At 47.4% G+C, this 26431-nt stretch overlaps 1 protein-coding gene across 1 annotated transcript in view; it reads left to right on the top strand.

Moving 5' to 3' along the window:
• The first annotated feature begins 1890 nt into the window (after positions 1-1890).
• Positions 1891-26431, top strand: part of LOC120393650 (zinc finger protein 213-like) — an 89985-nt gene continuing 65444 nt past the window's right edge. The window contains exons 1-5 of the mRNA XM_039518243.1: positions 1891-1911; positions 2213-2245; positions 3087-3185; positions 5578-5666; positions 6405-6494. Coding sequence (XP_039374177.1) covers positions 3089-3185; positions 5578-5666; positions 6405-6494 — 276 coding nt within the window. The 5' untranslated portion in view covers positions 1891-1911; positions 2213-2245; positions 3087-3088. The remainder of the gene's footprint in view (positions 1912-2212; positions 2246-3086; positions 3186-5577; positions 5667-6404; positions 6495-26431) is intronic.

Raw genomic sequence — 26431 nt, 5'->3', positions numbered from 1 at the left:
CCTGGATGCTGCAGCCCCAAGACCTTCTCTCCTGGAAATGTCTCTCTGCATTTGCACTTGGAGGGTGAAATCCCCTCCCCCACCATGCTGAGGTCCCGAGCCAGGCCCAGGGCCCCTCACATGGCAGGTTAATGGGTTTAGTGGGGCCAGGGGCCTTCTGGGTCTCTCAGCACTGGGGGGAATTTGATTCTCAATGCAGAGAAATATCTTCTGCCCGTAAAGTGCCTGGGGAGAAGATTCCCGCAGTGGCGACCCGCCCGCAGGGATTGCTGGGGCTGCGTAGGGGAAAGTCCCTGACGGGGGTGGGGAGAGCAGCTGCTCTGGGAATGTAAACCTGAAATTCCCCTGCTGCCCGAGGCCTCAATGGTGACCCCTGCAGAGCAGGAGGCCTCCCCGCCCTGGGACACTCCCCCTGACGGCCTCCTCTTTCTCCCCCTTTTTAGGGTGCTGGGAGCGCTGGGGGCAGGTAAGTCCTGGGCTCCATTTCGCTCCCCTTCATGGGCCGTTAGGTTTGATAACTGCACTGAATAGGAAGCTGCCCCCTGCCCTGGGAGCGTGTGATTCTGGCTCCCCTAGTGGCTGACTCAGGTAGGAGACGAGCCGGTTACTGTCTGATCGCTAAGGAGGTCACAGCAGGGCTGCTAGACCCAGGGCCGATGGGACAGACCAGGCCTGTCTACTGGACTGATGTGGCCGCGTCACGTATTCCGAGGGTGCAGAATCTCAGCTCTCACATTTGTTAAAGTGAGTTGCTGGCCCTCAGCACCTCCCCACTGTAAATGGAGACAGCGTTGCCTTGCTGGGGCTGCCAGCAGCCTGAAGCCGTAGCTCTGAGAGCGTGAACTCTCCTGTCCCCTGTTAATGTCATCGGGGCGTCAACTGAAATGGCAGCACTTTGATGTGAACATTAAACGTTCCCTGGCTGATCACTCGAGCAGGTGGAACGGGGAGAGGGCAGGAGTGAAGCCTTTGTGGGGTGGGAATAGGGGGTTGCTGTAGGGAGGGAAGAACGGAGGAGAGACACAACGACAAGGAAGCAAGAGAGAAATGGAGAAAGGAGGGTGGGAAAGGCAGGGAAACACAGGGAAGAACCAGCAGGGCCCTACAGGGTGTCCGGGAAGGGGCTGTTTTCCTCCTGAGTGACACTGAGTTTGACAGACAAAGACTTGGCAAAATACTAAGAACTAAAATTTTATTTCCAATGCGAAGGGCAGATTCTCCCCTTGTTCCTCGTACGTGGGTGTCCCATGGGGAGCAGTGGGTGTTCTGCTGTGAATGGAGCAGGGCACAGAGTCCTAACCTGATGCACTGGCCGTAACGGACAGGGCAATGTGGCCCCCTCTGCGAATGAGCTGGACACCCCAGGGTTACTGCTTCAGCTGAAGGGTTCGGGGGTTTTGGTGTTTAAGGGCCCAGACTCATTCCCTGCTGGAGCCCTGGGCTCTGTCTGTGGCCACTGTCAGCATGTAGGACCTGCCCACTCTGGTCTGTGTCTCCTCCCTTCCACATGATCCCCGTGCTGGTGCCCCTTGTTACTGCAGTAACCCAGCGTAGGGGGTGGCTTTGCCCCCCACAGAACCAGAGCGTCCCTGCGAAAGCTCCTGAACAATGTCTCCGTTCCTTGCTCTGGTGTCTCCCCACTTCCCGTCTCTCTGGGGAGCACAGGGCTGAGGTGACTCACCATGACAACGACCATCTCAGGCTGCAAAGGTCAGATCCAGGTTTCCTGGAGTTTGGGGGTTGCTGGGCTCAAGGTCTGGGGCTCAGGCCTATTTTTCACCCCTCCTTTCCCCAGCAGGGAGGATGGGACGTTTCAGAAGCCAGAGCCGTCGTTGGCGGAGCTGGAGAAGAGACTCAGCGATTTCTCTCTGCAAAGTGCCATGCTGCAGGAGGTGCTGCTGGGATTCAAAGGTGAATTGGAGTCTGGGGGTGGCGTCTCCTCTGGTTAGAGCGACCCTCGCCCTGGGGAGGAGTCAGGGACTCTAGTGATGTCACTGATCCTCGGCTCCATCTCACAGCCCAGCTCAGCGAGTCGCCCTTCCCCATGGAGCAGCCCTGTGGGGCTGGCTCTGTCTTGCAGCGGCTGCGTTATCGGCCTCTGATTTCTGTCACCATCTCGTAGTTAACAGCAGTTCCATTAATAAGCAATGGGGATTTCTCCACGAATGCGAGGGCCTGAATTCTCACCTCTCCCATCTTCTCCTTCCCCTAGAGACGCTGCGACGGGGGCTGGGGAGCGACACAGGTACGTGTCTGTCTCTGACTGGCCATGGGGAGATTTCAGACCAATAACCATGTTAACGACAGGGGATCGCAGCCTCCAGCTCCTGGAAGCTGTGTAACAATGGGAAGCGATGTTACTTTGTTCTTGCACCACTATATTTTCAACTGATTGTTTCTTAAATATTTTAGCTCAACAATGTCACATAAGCATTTAAAGTGTTTTGCAGTTTTTTTAGTACTCATTTTTTTACCTTTGCTTTCTTTAATTATTGCATTTTTAACTGACTACATTCATTTTAAGAATTTTATTTTGCAGTTTTAATTTCAGTAATATTAATAGTGTTTTTAATTAAGTTTGCATAGTCTGATTTTAAAGCTTTTTTTTAAAAACCACTAAGGTCTTTGACAACTTTTCCTGTGTTTGAGTGGCTGCTTGATACTTTTAAAAAAAAAATACAAAGGCTGAGCTTTTTTTAAAAACTATTTATTTGAAAGTTTGTTAGTATAGTTAGAGTTTTTTTTAAAAAAATAGACTTTTTTTGTTGTGACTCTAAATTGGTAATGTAGTCACATTTTTAACTTATAATTATTTTAGTGCACTATTTACCTCTTGTGACACAGGTTGTAGCTGATTTTTACACTTTAAATAAATAAAACAGCTATTAGCATCTAATTTGGTTAAAACAGCAATTATATATAGTTTTTTTGCATAACCTGCACTACTTTAAGAATGCAACGTTTGTTTGGTTCTTTTAATTAACTTTTTGCTCTAAACTTTTTTTTTATACTTACATTATGCCTTAAATTAATTTTATGCATTTAAGATAGAATCTTAATTTTTTTTTCTCCCCATACATTCCTAGCCATGATTAATTTCTGGGAAACATCCTCAGCAGAATTATTTGAAGGTGTTGCATCAGACAGTAAAGGTGGCACAGAGGCAGTGGCTTGTGGGAAAGAGGGTAAGTTTCATTACTAATCCTGCTCTTAAAAAGAGGGCTCTTTTTAGAAAACTAGTTTAACGTACAAGCACTGAGAGACTTTAAGAAAGTCACTAATCACGGGAGCAATGGGTCTCTTTGGAACATATTTTAACTGACAAGCCCTTAGAGCCTTTCTGAGAAACAGGATAGAACTATGGTCAAAATGAAGTGCAAATTAATAAACGTGCATCATGAGAAGAGGAAGGAGCACAAATTAAAATATAATGAAAACAAAGCCTCTCAGAAAGGAAATATATCAGTTTAGTAGCAGTGTTGCCATGTCAGGGGTGAGGTGGGAGATGATTTTCTCTCCCCCCCCCCATCTCTATGTAGGTGGCATAGTTAATTTTTTATTATTTTGTTTACTAATTAAATCCATGTCCCTAAGGCCAAATTTGGGCTAGGTAGCTTTGTTGCCACGTTTTCTTGTTCACCGAGCACAGAGCTTAGTGCTGGCCCTGAACGACATCATTAGCCCCCTTTTGTTTGGACTAATTGAATTTTCTGTCGTTGGTCGTCTTGCACCTGTGCATGGCCTTCATGGCTGAAAGAATTTAACCTACTTTTCATCAACTTGCTGCTATAGGGTATTGTAAGATCTTATGAACTTTTGTCTTCTTTTTACAGTGAAGTAAGGCAGAGAGTTCAAAACGTGGGTGTTACTGGAATTAACAGTTCCCAGGGTTGGTCCATGTATGTCATTGCACTGGGCTCCTTCACACCATGTAGCACTCTCTTCCCATGCGTAGTCAATGCCGATACAAAAGAATGATCTAGGCTGGTGTTCCTCAGCTGGTGGTTTGTGACCCCTGGGGGCTCAGGGAACGGCAGTCAGGAGGCGGTGAGATGTTGAGTGTTTCATTATGATCTAAAGCAAAGAAAATCTCACTCCCCCACTCCTGCACTCCCCTGTTCACTGTGGTCAGTGTTCTCTGCCAGCCTCTTGAAATATACAAGTGATATATAGACTCAGCAGGGATACATGTTTTATTCTTTCTTTTATAGTAAATATACAGGGGTCAGAAAAAAATTGACTGCCAATAAGAGGTACTTGCTTACTTATCTCAGCTGTGAAATGAGGCAGTTTGCAGCTGTGCACAGTAACCCTTTCATTGCCTGTACCCCAGCCAGCGAGACTGAAACCCCTGCGGTGGTTAGTAGAAATGGGGACGAGGCAGAAAGTTTTGATTCAAACTGGCATTGAGTGCTGTCAGCGATCGCAGGAGAGCAAAGGAACCCAGGGATTGTTGGTCACTAAGTCTCCCAGGCAGAGGAAGGGATGTGGGGGAACAGAAGTCAGAAAATGAAGGAGAAATAAGTGAGGGAGGGGGGGCGGAGGTCAGAAGCTCCCAAACCTGCCCACATCCAGTCATAGAGTCATAAAGTCTAAGGCCAGAAGGGACCCCTGGATCATCTGGTCTGACCTCCTGTCTAGCACTGGCTGCCAACACCCCCCAGCACCCGCCAACTAAACCCAACAGCTGGAGTGAGACCAAAGCCTTGCAGCCCCCAGGAGACTAGACTCTTACATGCCCTAGGCAGAGAATAGGAGGGACCGAGGTGCCCCAGTGCCCCAGACCCCTGCAGTGGCAGGGAAATGGTTAAGTGAGATATTTCTGGGTAGTCCTAGTGAATGCCCCACACCCCACGCTGCAGAGGAAGATGAAACTCCCTGCCCCCCCCCCCCCAAGGTCACTGACAACCCGACCTGGGGGGGGGGAAATTCCTTCCCCATCCCAACTATAGTGTCAGTTAGACCCTGAGCATGGGAGCAAGAACCAGCCAGCCAAGCACCTTAGAGAGAGGGAGAGACTGAGTGATCAGTGCCACTTCACTGCCCTGGTCCACCCCGCCCAATATCCTGTCGTCTTCTCTGGCCATTCCTGAAGCTTCAGAGGAAGGAGATTAAATAAACCCTCTCAAAATACACTGGGGGTGGGGGGGGGAATCCCTTCCTGACCCCTACCAGTGGTGGCTGAAACCCTGAAGCATGAGGCTGAGGAACATAATACATAGAATGGAAGTGAGCCCCACGTAATGTTCCACTATTGGTCTCTATTGACAATGGCTTCCATCTTAATATCACCAGCAAACTTCATTTTATTTACCACGCCAGCACTGGGCAGACTTTGTCCTGTCCCTGCCTCCGCCTGGTCCCCACCGTTGGGGGAGTTGCTCTCAGGGTTTTAAAAGTAGCACAGTGGGTTTAGTGCTGGTGGAAGGGGTTAGGTCTGGGCTGTGATAAAGTGATGGAATGTTTTCCCAGCATGCGAGTCAGAAACATCTTGTGCAGGGAAAAGGCCGGGGAAAATCATGATGTGACAGGAACTAACTTCTGAAATCTTCCCTGTCACCCTTCTCACCCTGACAGGCGGCAGAGTAACGCCCACCTTTGGCTCCAGATTGTCCCAGCCTCCCACGGGACAGGGAAGGGAACTGGCTGTAGTGGAGCCAGTCCAGGTAGGGATTATTGCGGGGTTGCTAGTGGGTTCCTGCTGGAGGGGAAGGGGCAGGAAATACTGAGGGCCTGGGATCTTTGGGGGAGCTCAGTCTGGAGGTGGGATGGGGGCAGGAAACACCCAGGGTGGAGAAAGGGAGGGGGACAAGGCGTGTGACAAACTTGCTGGGAATTGTTTAACCCAAGTCCTGGATTCCGGGAACAGACTCATGGGGCTTGGGGGAGGAAATGACCCTATTTGTGGAATGGGGTTGTGTTGGGAGTGGGGGAACCCTGGACAGCGCTGGGGAAATGTATCAGATTCCCAGTGCAAGAACATGAACCTACTGGCCAGAGGCGGCTAGGAGATTTGAAGGAGGGGGTGGGAGGTTACCCACCAGTGGGGCCTAGAGTAGATAACCCCTCCCCTTCCTTCCAGCTGCTGGCAATGGGAAGCCTGTTGGGATTCCTACTGGGGAGCCAACCCTGGAGCCTGCAGGGGGCCCCATCCCCCGTATCAGCCTCTGGCTTGTAGGTGTGTGATGGAGGAGAAGACCCTTCCCCCTCTGTCTGCTGGGGGGGTGAGGGGATCTCTACCTCCCCTCCTGTTTTGCCTCCTGGCTGCTCTGAGCAGGGTGGGGGTGGGACCCTGTTGACTGTCTCTCTCTCAGAGCATCCATTTGATTGGCTCCTCTCCCCCATGAATAGTGGGGCTGTGAGAGGGGCAGCAGGTTGTGAGTGGGGGGCTCTTGCTCTTTCAGGGGCCGGTGACCTTCGAGGAGGTGGCTGTGTATTTCTCCAGGGAAGAGTGGGCTCTGCTGGACCCCCGTCAAAGAGCCTTCTGCAGAGACGTCATGCAGGAGAACTATGAGAATGTGACCTCGCTGGGTAAGGATTCCCGTCCCCTCAGTTCTTAGAAGGGGAAATGAAGAGTTAAGATTCATGCCACCCCCACAATGCCACCTCTGCTCTGCCCTGTCTCAGCAACAGCCAATTGAGTGCATTGAAATGGGGCAGACTAGGTCCCTCAGGGTTCACATGCACCTCCCTTCATATCGCAGTCACAGCTCTGCCCAGCTGCTCCAACTCCTCCCACCACCATCCAGTTACAGCTACAGCTGACCCAGTGCACACAGCTGGAGGCATGTGGAGAAATGCTGGGATTCCCATCTCTGAACACAACACAAACAATGGCACGTTCCTAGTCCTTCATAGCTATATTGGAATCATAGATTTTATGGCCAGAAAGGGCTATTAGGTCATCTAGTCTGACCTGTATAACACAGGTCATAGAATTTCATCCAGTTACTGCTGTACTGAGCTGAATACCTTGTGTTGGACTCAATCTGCCCCCAGAAAGGCATCCACTGCGACTTGAAGACTTCAAGAAATGGAGACACCTCCACTTCCTTTATTAGTTTGTTAACCTTTGCACCAGCCTTACTGAGCCATTCCCAGTGGCTAGTGCCAGCTGCAGGGCCAGGGGCAGAGTTAAGGTTGCATTTAAGGGGTGGTGTGTATATTAACTCTTCCTCTTCTGGTTTTCAGAGGTTTAAGTTTAGCCACCACCCACCTAGTGGAAAGGCATGTGGCACAACTGGGCAACCTGTACTCGGTATTGATGTAGGTTATGGGCATTTGATTTCCTTATTTTTCTAATAGACTTTTTCAGCACTCTGTGTCTGCATGAGAGATTTTGCCAGCATAATTTTATCAATTAAGGATGTGGTTTTTTGCATCCCTAACAAATAGAGCTATGCTGACAAAACTTTGCAGCTCAGAAGAGGCCAGAGTCTGCAAGTGGATTTTAAAACACTTTAAAATATTGCTCTCAGCCCTGAAATTTTGGAATCAGGGGGAAACATCTAAGAGGAACTCCTTCAGAATGCAAGCAAAACGCACAATACACCTAGTCTGAAAGTTAACAGTGGTACGGCTCCGACTCAGATGAATGAGTGTAGCTCAGAGGCAGTGGCCACAGCATGTCCTCTTGACCCAACCAGCCAATGACTGTGAGAGCAGTGTGAGGTTCCTATTCAGGAGTTCTTGGGGGGTAGGGGGAAGGAGAGCAGGGAGCAGTGGGAGTGGAGAAGATGATGGGGGAACTAGTGCTTGTGGGGTGCCACAAGGTAGGGAAGGCTGAGTGTAGTGCGAGGAAAGGGATAGGTATGTGGAAGACTAGAGGGAATCAGGGAGGGATGGGTACCATGGAAGTAAGAGGAGGTGAGGAATCAGAGACAGAATCTCCTGGGAACAGGGAGTGTGGTGGTTTGGGGGAGTGGGAGCCTGGGAATGGAGAAAGGGAGTGGAGGTCCCAGCAGTGGTGCTGTTGGAGCTGGGGGGATTGGGTAGGAGATCTGGGATCCTTGGAAGTGGAAAAGACTGAGGATAGTGGGAAGGGGATGGGGAGTGGTTGCTCCAAGGAGCAGGAAGGATCCTGGTGGCAGTGGGAAGGGAAGGTTTCGGGGAGGCAGATATTTGGGGCCCTCCACTGCGAATGCTTTTGCCATAGTCTCTAATGGCTAAGCTCAGAACCAGTGCTCCATCCTTATTCTTCTTGACCCGTCAGCCGCCTTTAATACCACTGACCATGGTCGTCGTCTTGACATCTTGTCTGCTTCCTGGTTCTCCTCCTACCTCTGTAATCACTTCTTCAGCGTGTCCTTAGGAAGATCCTCCTCACCCCCACTCCACTCTTCTGTGGGGGTTCTACAGGGCTCAGTCCTCTGCACTTTATCTCTGGGAAATCTCACCCCAGACACAAATTCAGCTACTGTCCGTATGCTGATGAGTCACAGATCTACCGCTCTACTCCAGACCTGTCTCCTTCTGTCCAAACTGAAATCCCCGCCTCCCTCTGATGACTTCTCGTGGATGGCAGCCATCAACTCAAGCTCAACAGCTGAAATGTTGATAACAGAGCTCTTAATCCCCCAAACCAGCCCCCCACCTCCTTTCTTGCTGTTCAGCCCAGAATTAGCTGATGAAATCTCAGAGCCTCTGGCAATATTTGCAAACTCAGGTGACAGAAGAGGTCCCAGAAGACTGGAGAAGGGTTAACATAGTGCCCATCTTTACAAAGGGGAAAAAGGAGGAGCTGGGGAACTATAGACTAATCAGCCTGACCTCAATACCAGGGAAGCTACTAGAACAATGTATAAAACATTCAGTTTGCGAATACCTGGAGGATGCTACGTTCTTAGTAAATCCATGCTGGCTGCTACCCAAGGGGTAATCGGTAGCAGCCAGCATGGATTTACTAAGAACGTAGCATGACAACCCAGCTTGATATCCTTCCTTGATAGGGTAACTGGTTTGGTGGCTAAAAAACCTGGACTTCAAAAAGGCGTTTGACACAGTCCCGTGAGTAAGCTGGAGAAATGCAGGCTCAACGGAACTCCCATTAAGTGGATATATAATTGGTTACACAACCACAAGCAAAGAATAACTATTATTGGAATGATGTCAGATTGGAGGGATTTCTCAAATGAGATTTCACAGGGATCTGTTTTGTGTCTGTTGCTATTTAACATCTTCATTAACGACCTGGATGTAGGAATAGAGAGCATACTGATCAAATTTGCAGATGACACAAAGCTGGGGCGGGGGGTTGTCAACACTTTGGAGGATAGAGCAAGAATTCAAAGAGATCTTGATAAATTGGCAAACTGGGCTATAGACAACAATGAAATTCAACAAAGACAAATGTAAGGTGCTACACTTCAGGAAGAAAAACCCATTGCACAAATACAGAATGGGGGATAACTGGAATGGCAGCAGCACTGCTGAGAAGGATCTGGGAGTTGTGGTGGATCACAACCTCAACATGAAGTCAACAGCGTGATGGTAATGCAAAAAGAAGCAAATGCATTAAGAGAAGCATAGCATGCAAATCACAGGTGGTGATAGTACTGCTCTACTCAGCACTGGTTAGGCCTCAGGCCAGGGGAGTCCTGGGTCCAGTTTTGGTCACCAGTGACTAGACAGGATGTAGAGAAACTGGAAAGAGTCGAGAGGCAAGTGACAAAGATGGTCAAAGGGGTGGAACACAAGCCAGTGAGCAAAGGCTGATGGAACTGGGTGTGTTTAGTTTGGAAATGAGTTAATGGGGGGGGGGGGGATATGACAGTGGTTTTCAAATACTCGAAAGGCCATGTGAGCGTGTGTGGCCGTCCCTCCTGGTCTGTCCCAGGGCAGAGCCTCACGGTCTTCAAGCCCAGGCCCTCAGGCAGAGTGGGGCAGCAAACAATGAGGGGCTTTGCCCAGGGCGAGCACCAAACAGTCTAGGGCTCAGGCAGGGCCAAGCACCAGTCTAGCGTCCTAGCTCGGCGGCCGGTCGACCAATACAGGCCTCCTGGCCAAAGGTGGGTGGCAGGAGGTAGGAGGACCCCGGCCCACCTGACTCCACCGGGTCCCAGCCCCGGGCCCTAGCAGTGGCAGTGTAATCCGCCACTGGATCGGGGGGATCCGCCCACAACACCCTTACTTAGTGTCAGGCCAACACTCAGCCAGACGATGGTCGAGTTTCCCTGGGCTACTTCCTACAATCCCCAGGGTTTGGTACCTCTGGCCTCCGTTTCCCCAGGGATTGGTGGTCTGTGGCAGCCCATCAACTCATTGGCACCTCGACTGGCTGGTGACCCTGGGAGCTTTGGCCAGTCCTCTGGCGGCCGCCCCAGCAGGTCCTCGGTGTCCCGCTCCGGCAGCGGGTGATAAGTGTCTGTCTCCCTCGGCAGCTCCAGCCCAACTGAGCTGCAGGGCCCCCTCCCTTTGTACTTCTGCTTCCTGTCCGCCCCTCATCTTCTGGAGGGGTGGAGGTGGCTTTCCTGGCTCTGTAGCCCAACGGGCAGGTTGTGGTCCCTGCTCGACTTCCCCGCTACAGGCTGCCATACAGAGGATGGGGAACAGTTCTTCTCTCTCGTCACAGAGGGCAGGACAAGAGGCAGTGGGTTCAAACTACAGCACAGCAGATTTAGATTAAATCTCAGGAACAACTTCCTAACTGGAAGAACCGTAGGACAATGGAACAGACGCTTAGGGAGGTGGTGGAAGGTTATTCACTGGAGGTTTTCAAAAGGCAGGGGGTTAGACTAGATGACCTTTGTGGTCCTTTTAACTCTATGGTTCTAAGGGGAACCAGGGTTCACCCTTGGAAAAAGCTAAAGCGAGCGTGTCGCCCATTAAGGGTTTGTCTGCACTGCGTCTGGAAGCTGCCTCCCAGCCAGAGTCCATGCTGACTCACTACAAATACCGGTGCAGGCGCTGTCTGTTGCAGCTGTAGCTTGGGTTCTAAAGCCAGGGGTTGAGGGGGGTGGGTGGGCTGGATGGTCTGAACTCCAAGCGGAGCCCTAACATCAAAGCAATGTCTCCACAGCCATTTTTAATGCGCTAGCATGAGACTCAGCCTGGAAGGCGGCCGACTCCCTGATGCACCTTAGACATACCCTAAAGAGGGCGGTCCCAAGGGAGTCTGTATGAAGGTTGGGTCACCTAACTCCCTGTAAATCCATGACCCAGCCCTCTCCCTTGGCACCCTAGTGGGTCACAACTGAGGATGCCAAATTCAGAACGAACTGCTGAGAAATAGGGCAAACACAACCCCAAACTGGTGGATATTCTTTTATAAGTTTCAGAGTAGCAGCCATGTTAGTCTGTATCCGCAAAAAGAACAGGAGTACTTGTGGTACCTAAGAGACTAACACATTTATTTGAGCATAAGCATGCATCTGATAAAGTGGGCTGTATCCCACAAAAGCTTATGCTCAAATAAGTGTGTTAGTCTCTTAGGTACCACAAGGACTCCTGTTCTTTTATAAGATAGACCAAACCAGCCACAAAAGTAAACTCCTGTTTCACCACACTGGCTAACAAGAAACATAAAGGCAGTTTTCTCAGGCATTCCGGTTCTTATATCACCACCAAAAATACTGGATTCAGAGCTGAGTGGTTCTTTACAACCAGTGTCATTAAATAATAGTTTTTTCTGATCCCAAAGGGCCAGCCACTCCCAGGTGAATATACAACTTAAATCTTACCCAAAAATCATGCTGGTTCCAGTCCTTTAGTATCTAATATCTAAAGGTTTATTCATAAAGAGAAAGAAAGGGGGGAGTTAAAATTGGCTAAGGGAATCAATTACATCCATAATGGCAAAGTTCTTGGTTCAGGCTTGTAGCAGTGATGGAATAAACTGCAGGTTCAAATCAAGTCTCTGGAGTCCATCCACACCTTGGATGGGTCATTCAGTCCTTTACTCAGAGCTTGTCTGTAGCAAAGTTCCTCTGGAGGTAAGAAGCAGGATTGAAGACAAAATGGAGGTGTTTCCATGGCCTTTTATAGCTTTTGCCGTGTGAAAGGCATCCCATGGTTCTTACTGTGGAAAATTAGAGCAACAGGATGAAGTTTGGAGTCACATGGGCAAGTCACATGTTCATGCCCATTTTCCCTCAGTCATTGCAGGAAGCCATTACCTAGATTCCAGACAGCACATTTACATGACAGTCCACTCAGTGTAGATGGGCTTCTCCCATGATCCACTGTCAACCAAGTGTGTCTTGATGAACCACTTAATTTGAACAGTCCCTCCAAGATGTGCTAGCTAGCTACCTTGGGGGTAGCTTATAAGAAGCACACAGGATCTTTTCAGGGAAAAGGCAATACGCGCATTTATTGAAGATACAACAATTATCATATGCATTCAATCACACACCACACACACACACTGTCCCGCCAGTCGATGTTATAGTTACCAGTCCAAAGTCCAGATCAACCTAGTGGCCAGCTAGTTTGATCATGGGTAGGAGGAGCCGGGTTCTGTCAGTTGCAACACGATCCTCTGGGGAAGTCTTGGCAGGATGAACCCAAAGTTTCATAGCAAGGCACCCTGGTTATATACTGATTTTCCTTCATTGGGACCAATGAGTTTTGCACCGTCATGTTGTAATCAGTTGTCGGATAGGGAGCAGGGCCAGGCTGTTTGGGAGGCACAGCCTTCCCTACCCTAAAGCTCATTCAGCAGTTTGAGGCTTGCAGAAGAGCCAAGCTGTTAGCTTTTCCATTAGGGCTCCCATCCCTTTCACTTCTCAAATGCCAAATTATAGTCTGTATTTAATTTCAGTGCCATAGGGTGATTCGTGGCAGGGGAGGGGAGCTTCATTTAAAATTAGCCACTGGGGGAGGGATCACATGAGAAGAGCAATATCCTTCCCAACCCTACGAAGGGAGACCCCCCTCCCCTGCATTCCCTGAGGCTTCAGAGGGGTTAATTCAGTGGTTCTCAAACTTTTGTCCTGGTGACCCTTTCACACAGCAAACCTCTGAGTGTGATCCCCCCCCTTACAAATGACAAACACTTTTTAATATATTTAACACTATTATAAATGCTGGAGGCAAAGCGGGGTTTGAGGTGGAGGCTGACAGCTTGCAACCCCCAGTAATAACCTCATGACCACCTGAGGGGTCCCAACCCCCAGTTTGAGAAGCTCTGGGTTAATTGTATTTAGCACCCTGTGTCCATTCACATGCATGTGCTATTTTGAGCATTTCAGTTTTCACAACATAGGCTCATCCCAGATTCTGGACAAGCTCAAATGCTCAGTTCGTGGAGTATGTACATAAGCTATAGTAAAGACAAACCCACAGTAACCGTCTCCAGTTTGTGAGGGACCCCGTGGAGCCAGTCTCTAGGAAACAGATAAATACATGGAGGTTAAGTCCATTAATGACTATTAGCTAGGATGGGTAAGGAATGGTGTCCCTAGCCTCTGTTTGTCAGAGGGTGGAGATGGATGGCAGGAGAGAGATCACTTGATCGTTACCTGTTAGGTTCACTCCCTCTGGGGCACTTGGCATTGGCCATTGTCGGTAGACAGGATACTGGGCTGGATGGACCTTTGGTTTGACCCAGTATGGCTGTTCTTATGTTCTAAGGTAAGTGAACCCAAAGTTATGCAGACAGATGTTAGTCAAGGAAGCCAGCAGAGTATCAGAAACCTGGAAAAATCTCTGCCTGGATGGGCTCAGGCATTTGGTCGCAAGCTGAGGTGGTTCAAAAGTTTTGGATTTTTTTTTTTAGCAGAATTTTTTTTATTGTTTCTTTAAGCAATCAAACACAACAAGCAGCAAATATTTGGCCACACACTTCTGAAACCCCAAACCATGTTCAGGTTTTGGCGGACTAATTTCAGCTTTTCAATTTAAAAAACCACAACAAAGTTTGAAGGAAAGCAGACATTGTCCGTGATTTTTTTCTGCTTTTTAAAAACCCCTAGTTTTTGATCCAAAAAAAGTTTTGATGGAAAATATTTGTCCAACCCTTTTAATGAGCTTTAGTGCCTTTTAGCACTAGCTGATGCTGAGAACCAGTGATACCTTGTAAAGAAGTTTTCTCAAAACTGGGTTTGTGCCGAGATGTGGAAAGTTCATTTTTCCCAGGGCCGCCCGTGAGGGGAGGAGCAAGTGGGGCAATTTGCCCCCCGTAGGGGCCCCCACGAGAATATAGTGTTGTATAGTATTGCAATTTTTTTATGGAAGGGGCCCCTGAAATTGCTTTGCCCCAGGCCCCCTGAATCCTCTGGGTGGCCCTGCCTGTCTCATCTTTAGAATCATCAGTCTGCCCTCCTCTGACATTTCAGTAGGGGTGTGTTGCAGCCTCCTGGCGCCCTTACGTCTTTCTTCAGTTCATCCCTCGTACATCTGGTTCAGCGATGACCTTCACACTTACCTCTTAACATGTACATTCCTTATTCACACACAAACCAGAATTAATTTACACTGAACATTTTGAACAGGAACATCAAATTGCAACGCAAAAGAAAACAATCATGGCATTCTTTTGCTTATTTTAAAATGCTAAACCTGCAACAAATTGGTGACCCTCAAAGGTCTGTTACTGCCTTGAAATCAGTCCAGACACAGATTCTGGCTGATGTATCTCTACCCATTGGCCCATTAGCCATTCCTTTCTGTTATTCAAAAAGGGTGGCTGGCAGGATGTGCTCAGATCATACACCAATACACTTAATACATGCTACATAATTATTCTTTATTCTTCATTCCAAATTATATAAAATACAAACATAAAATCCCACCACTACATTTGGGGGAAGAGTTTGGGGGAGTTCAGTTCCTGATTTGTATTTGACCTCTCTCCAGCACTTGTTTTGGTTTGGCCTTCCCCTTTCCATCCCTGTTTGAGGTTTCTGTCTCTGCCACAGCAGGTGATTCAATGGTACGTGAGAAAGATGAGCAGAATTCTCAGCAGGGAAATGTTGAGCAAGTGGATAAACACAGAGAATTATCGCAGAGATCGAAAAGGAATGTGTCCTGCAATCATGAGCCGGGAAACTCCTATGAGATTCAGCACAGACCAGAAAGAGAGCAGGGAAACCATCCAGGGGAGAAAGTGGATAAATGTATTTCCTGTCGGGGAACTCAGACGGACCTCAACGAAACCACAACACAGCAGGAAATCCTCATGGGAAAGAGAAAAAATACATGCACTGAAGGTGGGAAGAATTTATTTGACTACTCAGTCCTTATAAAGCATCAAAGAATCCACACAGGAGAAAGGCCCTTTGAATGCCGTGAGTGTGGGAAATGCTTCACTCACAGATCAGGCTTTTTTCGCCATCTGAGAATCCACAGAGGGGAGAGGCCCTATGAATGCAGTGAGTGTGGGAAAAGCTTCAATCGCAGCTCACACCTTATTAGGCATCAGATAATCCACACAAGAGAGAGGGCCTATAAATGCAATGATTGTGGGAAAAGCTTCACTAAGAGCTCAGCCCTTTCTGAACATCACAGAATCCACACAGGAGCGAGGCCCTATGAATGCAGTGACTGCGGGAAAACCTTCAATCACAGCTCACACCTTATTAGGCATCGGAGAATCCACACAGGGGAGAGGCCCTATGAATGCAGTGAGTGCGGGAAAACCTTCAATCACAGCTCACACCTTATTAGGCATCGGAGAATCCACACAGGGGAGAGGCCCTATGAATGCAGTGAGTGTGGGAAAAGCTTCACTAGCAGCTCAACCCTCTCCGAACATCAGAGAATCCACACAGGGGAGAGGCCCTATCAAGGCAGTGAGTGTGGGAAAACCTTCAATCGCAGCTCAAACCTTTTTACCCATCAGAGAATCCACACAGGAGAGAGGCCCTATCAATGCAGTGAGTGCGGGAAAACCTTCTGTGGGCACTTAGCCCATGTTAGTCATCAGAGAATCTGCCAAGGAGATCAACACTATAAAAGCCTCTAGGGCTATCAATACTTTATTTTTCTTTAATAATTTTACTGATTCCCACACAGTAACTTTTGAAGCTATTTGAACTGTTTGCAGCACCATTATCCCTCAGTTTGACCAGATGAGTGGCCCATTTTTGCCTTTTTACAGTTTGCCCTGTTTTGAGGTAGACCAGTTTGTCCTTTCTATCAACTCCATTGTCTCATGAGTAATTTGAGTGAGCCCTTTCCATAAGAAACAAGGGAACATCACATTTATAGCATTCCTCCTATTGCAAAGTTATTGTTAGAGTCACCAGTGATTCAGATTGTATCATTGCCAGTTGTTCTCCCATTGCTCTGGGTTGTGCTGAAGAGCAGTTCTATTGGTAACTTTTCAAATTATATCTAAATGAAGAGGAGCAGGGGCAGGAAAAAAAGTGTCATTTCAGCCTCTGTGACACCGGAAGGATACGGGGCGACTCAGAGATTCCCTCCTTCCCCATCACTGCAGAACGGTTACCTTTTGTCTGAGCCATGTATAGTTTACCTTCACATTCTATCCATCCACTTTTCAAAATGTCATGTGATGAAGCATTCTCCATTATCTGTACTTGGAGATGATGGTTTGACTTTAATCCTATATCAGAGTTGCTATGAGTGCAGATGTAAGTGTCAAAGACCTGGGAGGGGAATCGAAATGGATCCCAAACACAGTGTGATCATTGGGAGTTTAAATCTCAGGTTCCATCTACCGGTAAAGCCACTTCTTACAAAGTATCTGTTTTGTCCCCCATTATGGGGATGCTAGGATATTAAACATGTTGTAAATAACATAACTGACTATTGAGACAGTGCTGAGTGAAGCAGGTTTGAATGGATCAGAGGAGAATGTGATGGGAGGATCTCTTGTCCTGATTCTGAATAATCAGATATAACCTGCTCTGGAATTTCACTTAACACTTCCATTGTCATGTATTCTGTCTCTCTGTGGTATGGGTTTCTATCTTTCCTGAAGGCTGTTTGGTCACCCAGTTGGATATTAGTTCAGTTTGATAGGATGTAGCTCAGATTTATTGGAGAATTTAAGACAAATGACCATTTTCTAAAGTCCTCATTTATGATTTCAGCTTTGCTTTTCCCCCATCCCTCCATGATGACAGGGAGACAATTCAAGTGCAATTCTGTCAACAGGAGAGAACTGTCCAATTTACTGGACATACTAACAAAGACACAGCAGTGATTCTCCACTCAGAAATGGTTAACAACAGCAGAACCCCAACTAACTGAAGGAACTTCATATGATCACATTGTAGTTCAGTTGTTGAAGTCAATATTGTCTCAGATGATCTGGGGATAGAACTCCACATTAGGTGATTTTGAACTAGGCAAAATTCCCATGTATTTGGCTCCCAAATGATATGTACCCCAGGCCCAACAAAAGCTCTCTCCTAGCTAATCCTGTGTTACAGGGAATGCTGCCCTTCTTGATGCAGATGTTGAGGAAATAGAAGTGGGCTTTTTGTTGAATTTATCCTTTGTAGGTGTTGAAAATGTGTATAAAATCACTGTTGGAAATCTAATAGCTGCAGAAAAATAGCTATTTTTGAATAGAATCTCCAGCTCTGGTAACAAACAAAGATTATGATCCAGCCCTGTATCCAGTCCCTTGCCTGGAACTGTGCCACCAAATTAAAGAAAAGCTGAGCATGTTTCGGGAAGCCAGTGCTTACTAACACTGTTGAGATTTGGAGTGGTTTTGTAAAGGATTCTACTTCAGAGAAGTGTAAATTTACCCTAACCAAGGCCAAGGATTCGGAAAGAACTGGAGTGGAAAGAGCACACCCTCAGTTCTTGGTTTCCACCCCAGTAAAGGAAGCGATGATGACCAACGGCCCAAGGAAAATTGTTTGTACAACTCCACTTACTAGTTCAGTGTCACTGGTTACAGTTCCAGAGTTCAGCCAAGGTTAGATTGAGAAGAGTAACTAGGACTCTGGACTCAAAAATCCAGAGGGCAGCTCAAAAATCATGAGATGTTTAAAAATGCTCCCTTTGGGGGTAATGTTATTACTTTCTTGGTTTTTCTGAGACTCTTGGGCCATGTTTTCTGGCTGAACTTGAAGGCTAAAAATGGACTTTTTAAAATAAACAAATGAAAAGGGAGATTTTTGTATCCTCATTAGGCTCCTAGATTGGGGCCTCATTGGGTTGGGCACTGCAGATACCCCATCCAAGAGTGGGTGCCCTAGTTGGGCCAAGCACTGCAGAGACCCTGACCGAGAGTGGGGGCCCTGATTCTGCCAGGTGTTATACAACTCAGAGTGAGAGAGAGAGTCCTTGCTGCCAACAGCTCACAGGTGAAATAGACAAAAGTGTGGGAGGGCGGTTCCCATTTTACAGATAGGGAAACTGAGGCCCGAAGATGTGCTGTAATTTGTCCATGTTTGCACAGAAAATAATGGGACCAAACTGGGAACTGAATCCAAATTTTCTGAATCACAGCCTGGCCTTTAACCATGATCCAAGCGTCGTTGATTGCATGGCAGAGGCCTCAATGGAAATTTTCAGAATCTCCATCATTGGAGGATTTTAAGAAGGGGTTATACAAACACCTGTCAGGGATGGCCTAGGGATACTTGGTCCTGACTCTCGGGGTCCCTCCCTGCCCCACCTTTCTATATGATTCAATGGATCATCCTATTTATAATGACCAAACTTTTCTCTCTGGAATTATCCATTAAATGTTTATTATCCCCCCTCTGTTGCCTGGGGTAGAATGGAAGAGGAGAAAAACCTGTCTCAACAGAGGATGCAAACGTCAGTTTGTTCTCTCTTCATGTTTTACAGAAGCTTAGAGAGAGGAAGACACATTACCTGCCTAAGGTGGTAGAGAGGACAGAGAGTTTATTTCATTTTGGGCTGTGAATATAAGTGGAAGAGTGGCTGTCACTACCACCCAATGTGGGGCTTTAATGCACGACCAGCTGCCCAGTCTCTATGTAGAAGGAGCCCTGAGGGTATTTATTTGCGAGCTGAGGTTCCCTTTCTGACATTCGCCTTTTTTCCTGATTATGTCTCCAGCGAGCAAACCGGAGCTGTCACAAGGCTGGTTAGATGCTGCTTTCTAGACCAGAGAGCTGGGGTTGATTTAACATGCTGTCGCCATCAGCTGGTCAGAGAAACCAGGGTGGGAGGGTGAAATTTAGGATTATCCCACAATGGAGAGGTGCTGTTAGACTCATCTAGTGGGAGAGAGTCTGAAAAAGCTTCTCAGCTCCCAGAGAGGGGGCAGACAAGCTGGTGCCACACACACATTTTCACAGGGAATCAGGCCCCCCTTGGGAAAAACTCAAAAGAAACCCAGGCCCAAGAATGTCAGAGAAGGGAATCAGTTTGCGCTTTAAGAGGTGGGTGAGGTCCTTAGATCCCTCCAGCACCTGATAGAACCATTTGTGGGGAAGGGCCAGGGAAGTGGAGGCGGACAAGGAGAAGGAAAAAGGGCTTGCAGCTGTTGTGCAATCACCATGCTCCCAGCAGAAGGGTCTGGGGAGTTCAGCACTTTGGCTGCTGGTTGAGGACACAGAACTCACAAGATGGCAAAGCTCAGAGTCCCGAGTCAGAATGTGATCAGCTGACACCCAGGGGGAGCAACACCCCTCCCTTGGTCTCTGTGCCAGAGCTCCTATCAGCTCAGTGTCCTTCCTGCAAGAGTCGGCTGCTGAGAGGGTTGCGATGGGGTAAATGAAGGCAGAGGACAATTGTTCCTCATGGGTTTTCTTTGTATTGCTCTGTGATCCTGCTGGAGGAAGCTGAAGCATCATTTGAGTTTGTTTCAGTGGCTTGGATTGGGCTCAGGTTGTGACCCTGAGTATAGGGGTTCCTGCACTCTCTGCTCTTAGCCCCTCAGGGAGTGGACAATAGAGCTGCTTCAGAAATTGGACAGAAAGTAGCCTAAGGAAGTGTAGCATAAGTAAGAAGAAGAACAGCATCATCACTCCTTGGTGGTCTAGTGGTTTGGATTTGGCATTTTTCACAGCAATGGCCTAGGTTCAATTCCCAGTCAGGGAAAAGTGACTTCACATCAGAAAACCTTCAATTATTTTTTCACTTCCAATTTAAACAAATCCATGTTTTTTTCCTGGTTCCCCCATCTTCTACATGATGTTGGGAAGGGCTTTGGAGACCATATAAAAATCAAAGCTTCCCACTGACTAGTAACAGAATATGGGCATGTTTCCCGTGTGCACCTGGAAGTCCAGGCTGCATGCCCTTTTACACAAATAGATGTGCAAATTATTCCCCCCCCTTGCTAGCTAGCCTATCCAACATTATAATAACAATAATAGACATTCAGGTTGACCCAAGATGAATTTTTTTTCCCAATTTTCTTGCTGAAACAAAACCAAAAAATCATTTTGGGTTAACCAAAATATTTCAGCAAATAAAATATTCAGCCAAAAATTTTCATCCCACTCTTTGGAAGTAACTATCCTGGAGAAACTGATCATTAGCCTCTTCCATTCCTGAGGTCTAGCTGCTGAAGTGTTCTAAGCATGGACAATGGGCCTTTCACCTGTTGCCCACTGATTACTACCTTGCTCAGGTAGCTACTGATGAAAGGGAATGTGATTTAGTGGCAGACCTACTTCTATCTCTCTGCCCAACTAGGGATGTTTGTTTCAAATTGCTTGTAAAAATACAATAAATGCATTTTGTTGGTATCTAAACCTGAGATCAAGATAAAACATTGTGATTGTAAGTCAGTGAGAAAATCTCTGCTGAGTTCTACAGAAGGAAGGTTTTCTCATCAGGCTCTCACACAAGATAAAAGTTCTGAAGGTTCTTAGAGCTTCCAGACACAGAGCCCAGAGTTTTCAGAAGGTCTCATGCTCACCCCTAGAGCCAGAATTTCAGACGAACTCAGCTGCCATTTGGGCAACAAAATGTTGGCCAGGTTTTCAGAAATGCTGAACACACTGAGGGCTGAGCTATTTTGAAAACAAAAGGTGGTAGCAGTTTTTAACTCAATCATCAGAAATGCTGCAAGAGCTCCTCCAATTTGCCCATCTCACAAGGAGACAAAACACAGTCAAATCTCCCAACCAACAAAGCTCACATCTACTCCCTTTTCCATGGATATTTGCCTGACAGCTCCCAGGGACCCATTCAACAAGACAGGAAATCCAAATTCAGTAAAGTCAAGGGAAAGTTTTTCACTGCAGGTTTCACTGACTGGGAAGGGTCATACAGAAAAGTTTGGTCATTTAATGCAAGACTACTAGGCTCTCCCTTATTCCATTCCTGTCTCTGTCATTTCCTTTTTCTCAGGCACAGGGAGTGACTTATGTCTGGATTCTCTCTGTCTCCCATCAGGTGTTGAGATAGTGAGTGAGAAAGAGGAGGAGAATCCCCAGCAGGAAGATGCTGAGCAAGTAGAACCATATGGGACGTTATCAGGAAGACCCAAAGGAAATGTTTCTGGGAGTTGTGCACTGCCAGAAAAAGCAAAAGCCTGTGAGACTCAGCAGAGGCCAGAGGAAAATTTAAGTAGGCTCTCAGACCTTATTACACATGAGAGAATCAACTTGGAAGAGACACGCTACACATGCCATGAGTGTGGGAAAAGCTTCAATGGGAGTTCAGACCTTTTCACACATCAGGGAATCCACAGAGGAGAGAGACCCTACATGTGCTCTGAGTGTGGGAAAAGCTTCAGTCAGAGCTCACACCTTACCTCACATCAGATAATCCACACAGGTGAGAAACCTTATGGATGCTCTGAGTGCGGGAAACGCTTCCGTTGGCGCTCACATCTTATCAGACATCAGAGAATCCACACAGGAGAGACGCCCTACACGTGCTCTGAGTGCGGGAAACACTTCAGTCGGGGCTCAAGCCTTATCACACATTTGAGAATCCACACAGGAGAAATGCCCTACACATGTGCCGAGTGCGGGAAAAGCTTCAATCAGAACTCGCACCTTATCACACATCAGAGAATCCACACAGGAGAGACGCTCTACACATGCTCCGAGTGCGGGAAAAGCTTCAGTCAGAGCTCTACCCTGAGCAGACATCAGAGAATCCACACAGGAGAGAGACCCTACACATGCTCTGAGTGTGGGAAAACCTTCATTGAGCGCTCAGACCTTGTCAGACATCGCAGAATCCACAGTGGAGAGAGACCCTACACGTGCTCTGCATTTGGGAAAAGCTTCAATCAGAGGTCATTCCCTATTAGACATCAGAAAATCCAAATGGGAGAGAACTGTAAGAAATGCCTTGATTAGGGCTGGCCAAAGATTTGTTTTTTAAAAAAATCACATTTGCTAATTCCAATATAGTGATCTTTGCACCATCTTCACCGTGGTCTCTCAGCTCCCCCAGATGAGTTGCCTCTTTCTGCCTTTTGCAGCTCACCCTTCTTTGGGGTCAGTCCTGTGATCTTTTCTATCAACTCCTTTCCTTTTGACTCATAGGAGCGTGCCCCCCTCCAGCCAGGAATGTTCATCAGCTCCAGGTGGGGGAGAGAGGTTTGATTCCCAACAAGCAACACTGAGGCAAAAGCTACCTGTGCCTTCCATCCACTAGGGCTGCACATGGCGTTGGCTGCTCAAGTTAGTGATCTTGGTGTAAAAAGACAGTTATAGTTGTAGAGTGGATGCAGCCCAAGGGCAGTGGTTGACATTAGCTTTCCTCTGGACCTGACCTAAACTCCATCACTTTTCCTAGTCTAAACAAACCCTGAGCATCACGGTTATACTATTCCCCCATTTCACAGCAATTGTTAGTCATCGAGTTCCCCCTTTGGAAACAAATTGTTTCATTCCCAGTTGCTCTGATGTTGCTTCAGGTTGTGCTGGGGAGCAGATATTTTTCCTACCATTTTCCTCACTTAAAATATATTGAACTATAACGAAGAGCAGCAACAGGGCAGGGATAGGGGAAAATGTCATTTCACCCTCTGTAACAACAGAAGAAGATAGGGTAAGTCAGAGGGATTCCGTTATTCCCCATCACCATCCCAATCCCTCTGTTGTTCAATCTGTTAGGTCAGTATTTTTTCTAACTGTCTGGGAAGAGGATTCCCTAGTAAATGACTTTTAACTAAGCACGATAGCCCTGCATTGGGCTTCCAAAGCAGTTGTGGCCAGGCCCTGCAGGAGGTTGCTCCTGAAGAGATCTCCTTCCTAATCAGGTGCATGTTGCCTTTTATTTGGGAAATGCAATTCCTATCTAGGTAGAGATGGGAAAATGGAAGTGATGTTTCTGTTCAGCTCAAATGGAGCTGGGAGATGCTGCAAATATGTAGAAAATGAAATCCCTTTTGAATGTGACATAGCTGCAGAAAGAGACCTATTTTCCATAGATACCTGACATTTGGTGTTTTACAGGGATTCTAAACCGCACCTGAATTTAGTCCCTAATTTAAATCTGTGCCACCAGATTAAAGAAATGAAAGGGCATATTTGGGGGAGTTGTGCCTCACTATCGCTACTGATCTGTTGTGTGGTTGGTGAAGAATTCTACACCAGAGACGTGTAAAATTACTCCAAGTAAGGTCAAAGATTTGACAAGAACTCAGGTAGAAATTGCAGGTAGTGGTGGTTGATTTTCACCCCAGAGATGGAAGCTATGGTGACCTGTGGCCCAGGTAAACTATTTTTAGAACCCTGCTCCCTAGTTAAGTGACATTGGACACACTCCTAAAGGACGCCATGATTAAATTGGGCACAACTGTCTTTTACCATTTGGATCCAAAGTTTCATGAAGCACAGAAACAGCTGATTCCTTCAGAGTCATTCCATGCCTATGGGCCCCAATCTGGCTGTCTTGTTGGACAAGAAGCACTTCCGTGCTGGGCAAACGATGGTAGCCAATGAGGGAATGTATCAGATTCGAAGTTCAGATTGCAGGATACTTGAATGCTGAGTCCAGAGTCTCTGGTTTAGTCCAGGCCTGCACAACTCATAAAGCGGCGAGGGCAATATTGCTCCAAAGAAAACAGCTGAGGGTTGAAACCCCCCCGGTCTCACTAACCCCCCCCGTGCTGCTGAAATACCCCCCAAATGCCACGCAGCCCTCCCAAAACAACCCCCGCCCCATGGAAACAAACCCTCCTTCCCCAGCACTTCCCTGCCAAAACAGGGAGGCGGAGCGGAGGTAAGCTGGGGCCAGCCGCCAGCTCACCTGCTCCCCAGCCACTGCCTGCCCGCTCGTCTCCTCAGGCCCTCTACCCCGCCGCCGGCTCACCTGCCCCCCCACCACTGCCCACCTGCTCACCTCCTCCACCCCCCCCTTCCTCACCAGCTATTGTGTCATACAGGAGACCTGTGCTATGTAGGGGGTCAGATTAGATGCTCTAATGGTCTTTTGTGGCCGTAAAGTTGACTAATTTCTGAAAAACTGAGTGTAGCATTGGGAGCAGCATCTGATGTTTTCTGGTCTATCCAGCTTGCTTCCTAGAACGAATGTTCCTTGCGTGGGGTGATCCACAGGGAGTAGCTCAAACCTCCACAGATTTGGGGTTCATAGGAATGGAGCAACTCCTTTGATTGTCCAACAGGTACATTCCTAGGGGTTAAAGCAAAGAAACAGTGAAAGTATATGGCAATAAAGATTGTTTTCTGTGTGTCTTAAGGCAGGCATTGGTCCCTTGGAAGGGAGGTGGAAGGATGCCATATCTAATACTAACATGCCAACTTTTCCTAAACGTAAGGCTGGATCAGTGGGAAGAACGTCTCCCTACAGAAGAGACTAACACAATAGGAACAGGGATTCTTTGTTCAATCTGCAACTCTGAATAAGACACAATTCTTTAGTTCTTAGCTCCAACACCTGGCAATTTTCTGACCAGGCCTATCTTAGCAAGCAAGGCTTTCTGTTTACCCAGCTTTCTCTTAGCTGATCACTATTTGCTAGGCCTCTGGTCCCTTGACCATACTCTGGACTTTGGGTCTGGAAAAGAGCTGGCAAAATCCATAGACCAGGTTGTTATATAAAATGCACATGGATTTTAACCATTCACATACAGTAATGGCAAAGTTCTTGATTCAGGCTTGTAACAGTGATGGAATAAACTGCAGGTTCAATTCAAGTCTCTGGAGTCCATCCACAGCTGGGATGGGTCATTCAGTCCTTTGTACAGAGCTTCAGTTTGTAGCAAAGTCCCTCCAGGGGTATGAAGCAGGATTGAAGACAAGATGGAGATGAGGCATCAGCCTTTTATAGTCTCTTGCCATGTGGTCTTTGCTTTCTTTGTCCCAAGGACACTCTATACAGCACCTGGCATAGAAAAACCTTAGAGTTCTGTCCATAGGCAGGTCCCTGCATACCTTGCTCAGTGACAAGGGATATCTGCCTTCTCTCAATGGGTCGATTGTATAGCTGATGGTCCTTAATGGGCCATCAAGCAGGATAGGCAGAACTGACACCAACTTGTCTGGCTGGGGTGTCCCCTGGAAGCAGAGCACAAGTTTGAAATACAGGCAGCATAAAGCCAATATTCATAACGTCAACTACAAGAATGATACACATCTAGAGATAGCATAATTATAATCAGCCAATCAGAACCTCTCCATAGACCCCTTACACGACAACCTTTCTATAATATTGGCTGCAAATATAGAACAGTGGTCACAATGGTGATCTATACAGTTACAGATTATGTCAATAACGTCACAGGAGGTGACACGGCATCAGTGAGACTGATACTGGAATAGCCTCCAGTTTTGGTGTCCTCATTTGAAAAAGATGTTGTGAAATTGGAGCTGGGGCAACAAAGAGCCACCAAATGTTCTGAGGGCTGGAGAAAATGCCTTCTAGTGAGCTATTGAAAGAGCTCATCCTGTTTAGCTTATCAAAAGAAGATTGAAAGGTGACTTCATTGAACTGTTGAAGGGCCTTAATGGAGAGAAAAGATTGGGTATTAAAGCCGAGAAAGGCATAACAAGCCCCAATGGCTGGACGGTGAAAAGAGACAAATTCATATTACAACTAAGGCACAAATATTCAACAGCGAAGATGATTCACCACAGGAGCAAGCTACCAAGGAAAGTGGTGGATTTGCCATCTCCTGATGTCATTTCATGAAGACTAGATGTCTTTCTGGAATGTGCTTGCCCCAAAAGTAGCTCTTGTGTCATACAGGAGGCCTGTGATATGCAGGGGGTCAGATTAGATGCTCTAATGGTCTCTTCTGGCCATAAAGTCGACTAATTTCTGAAAAACTGAGTGTAGCATTGGGAGCAGCATCTGATGTTTTACTGTCTAGCCGGCTTGCTGCCTAGAATGAATGTTCCCTGAGTGGGGTGATCCACAGGGAGCAGCTCAAACATCCAAAGTGCCTGGGCAGGGGCAGGACATTAGCCCAGCAAGGGAGGGGTGTGGCAGTGACATCACAAAGCCTTTTGCAGGACCTCAGACTATTGGTCAAAGGTGGTGGGGAGGTGGTGACCTCACAGAGAGATGCTGACATCAGCCAGGCAGGACAGGGGCGAGGGGCCAGGAAACCTCAGAGACCCTGTGGCTTTGCTTCAGCAAGTCTCCTTCTCCAGGTCTT

The sequence above is a fragment of the Mauremys reevesii genome, unplaced genomic scaffold (genome assembly GCF_016161935.1).
Source record: "Mauremys reevesii isolate NIE-2019 unplaced genomic scaffold, ASM1616193v1 Contig29, whole genome shotgun sequence".
NCBI lineage: Eukaryota > Metazoa > Chordata > Testudines > Geoemydidae > Mauremys > Mauremys reevesii.
Note: the sequence above shows the minus strand (reverse complement) of the source record. Positions and strands in the feature narration are given on the sequence as shown.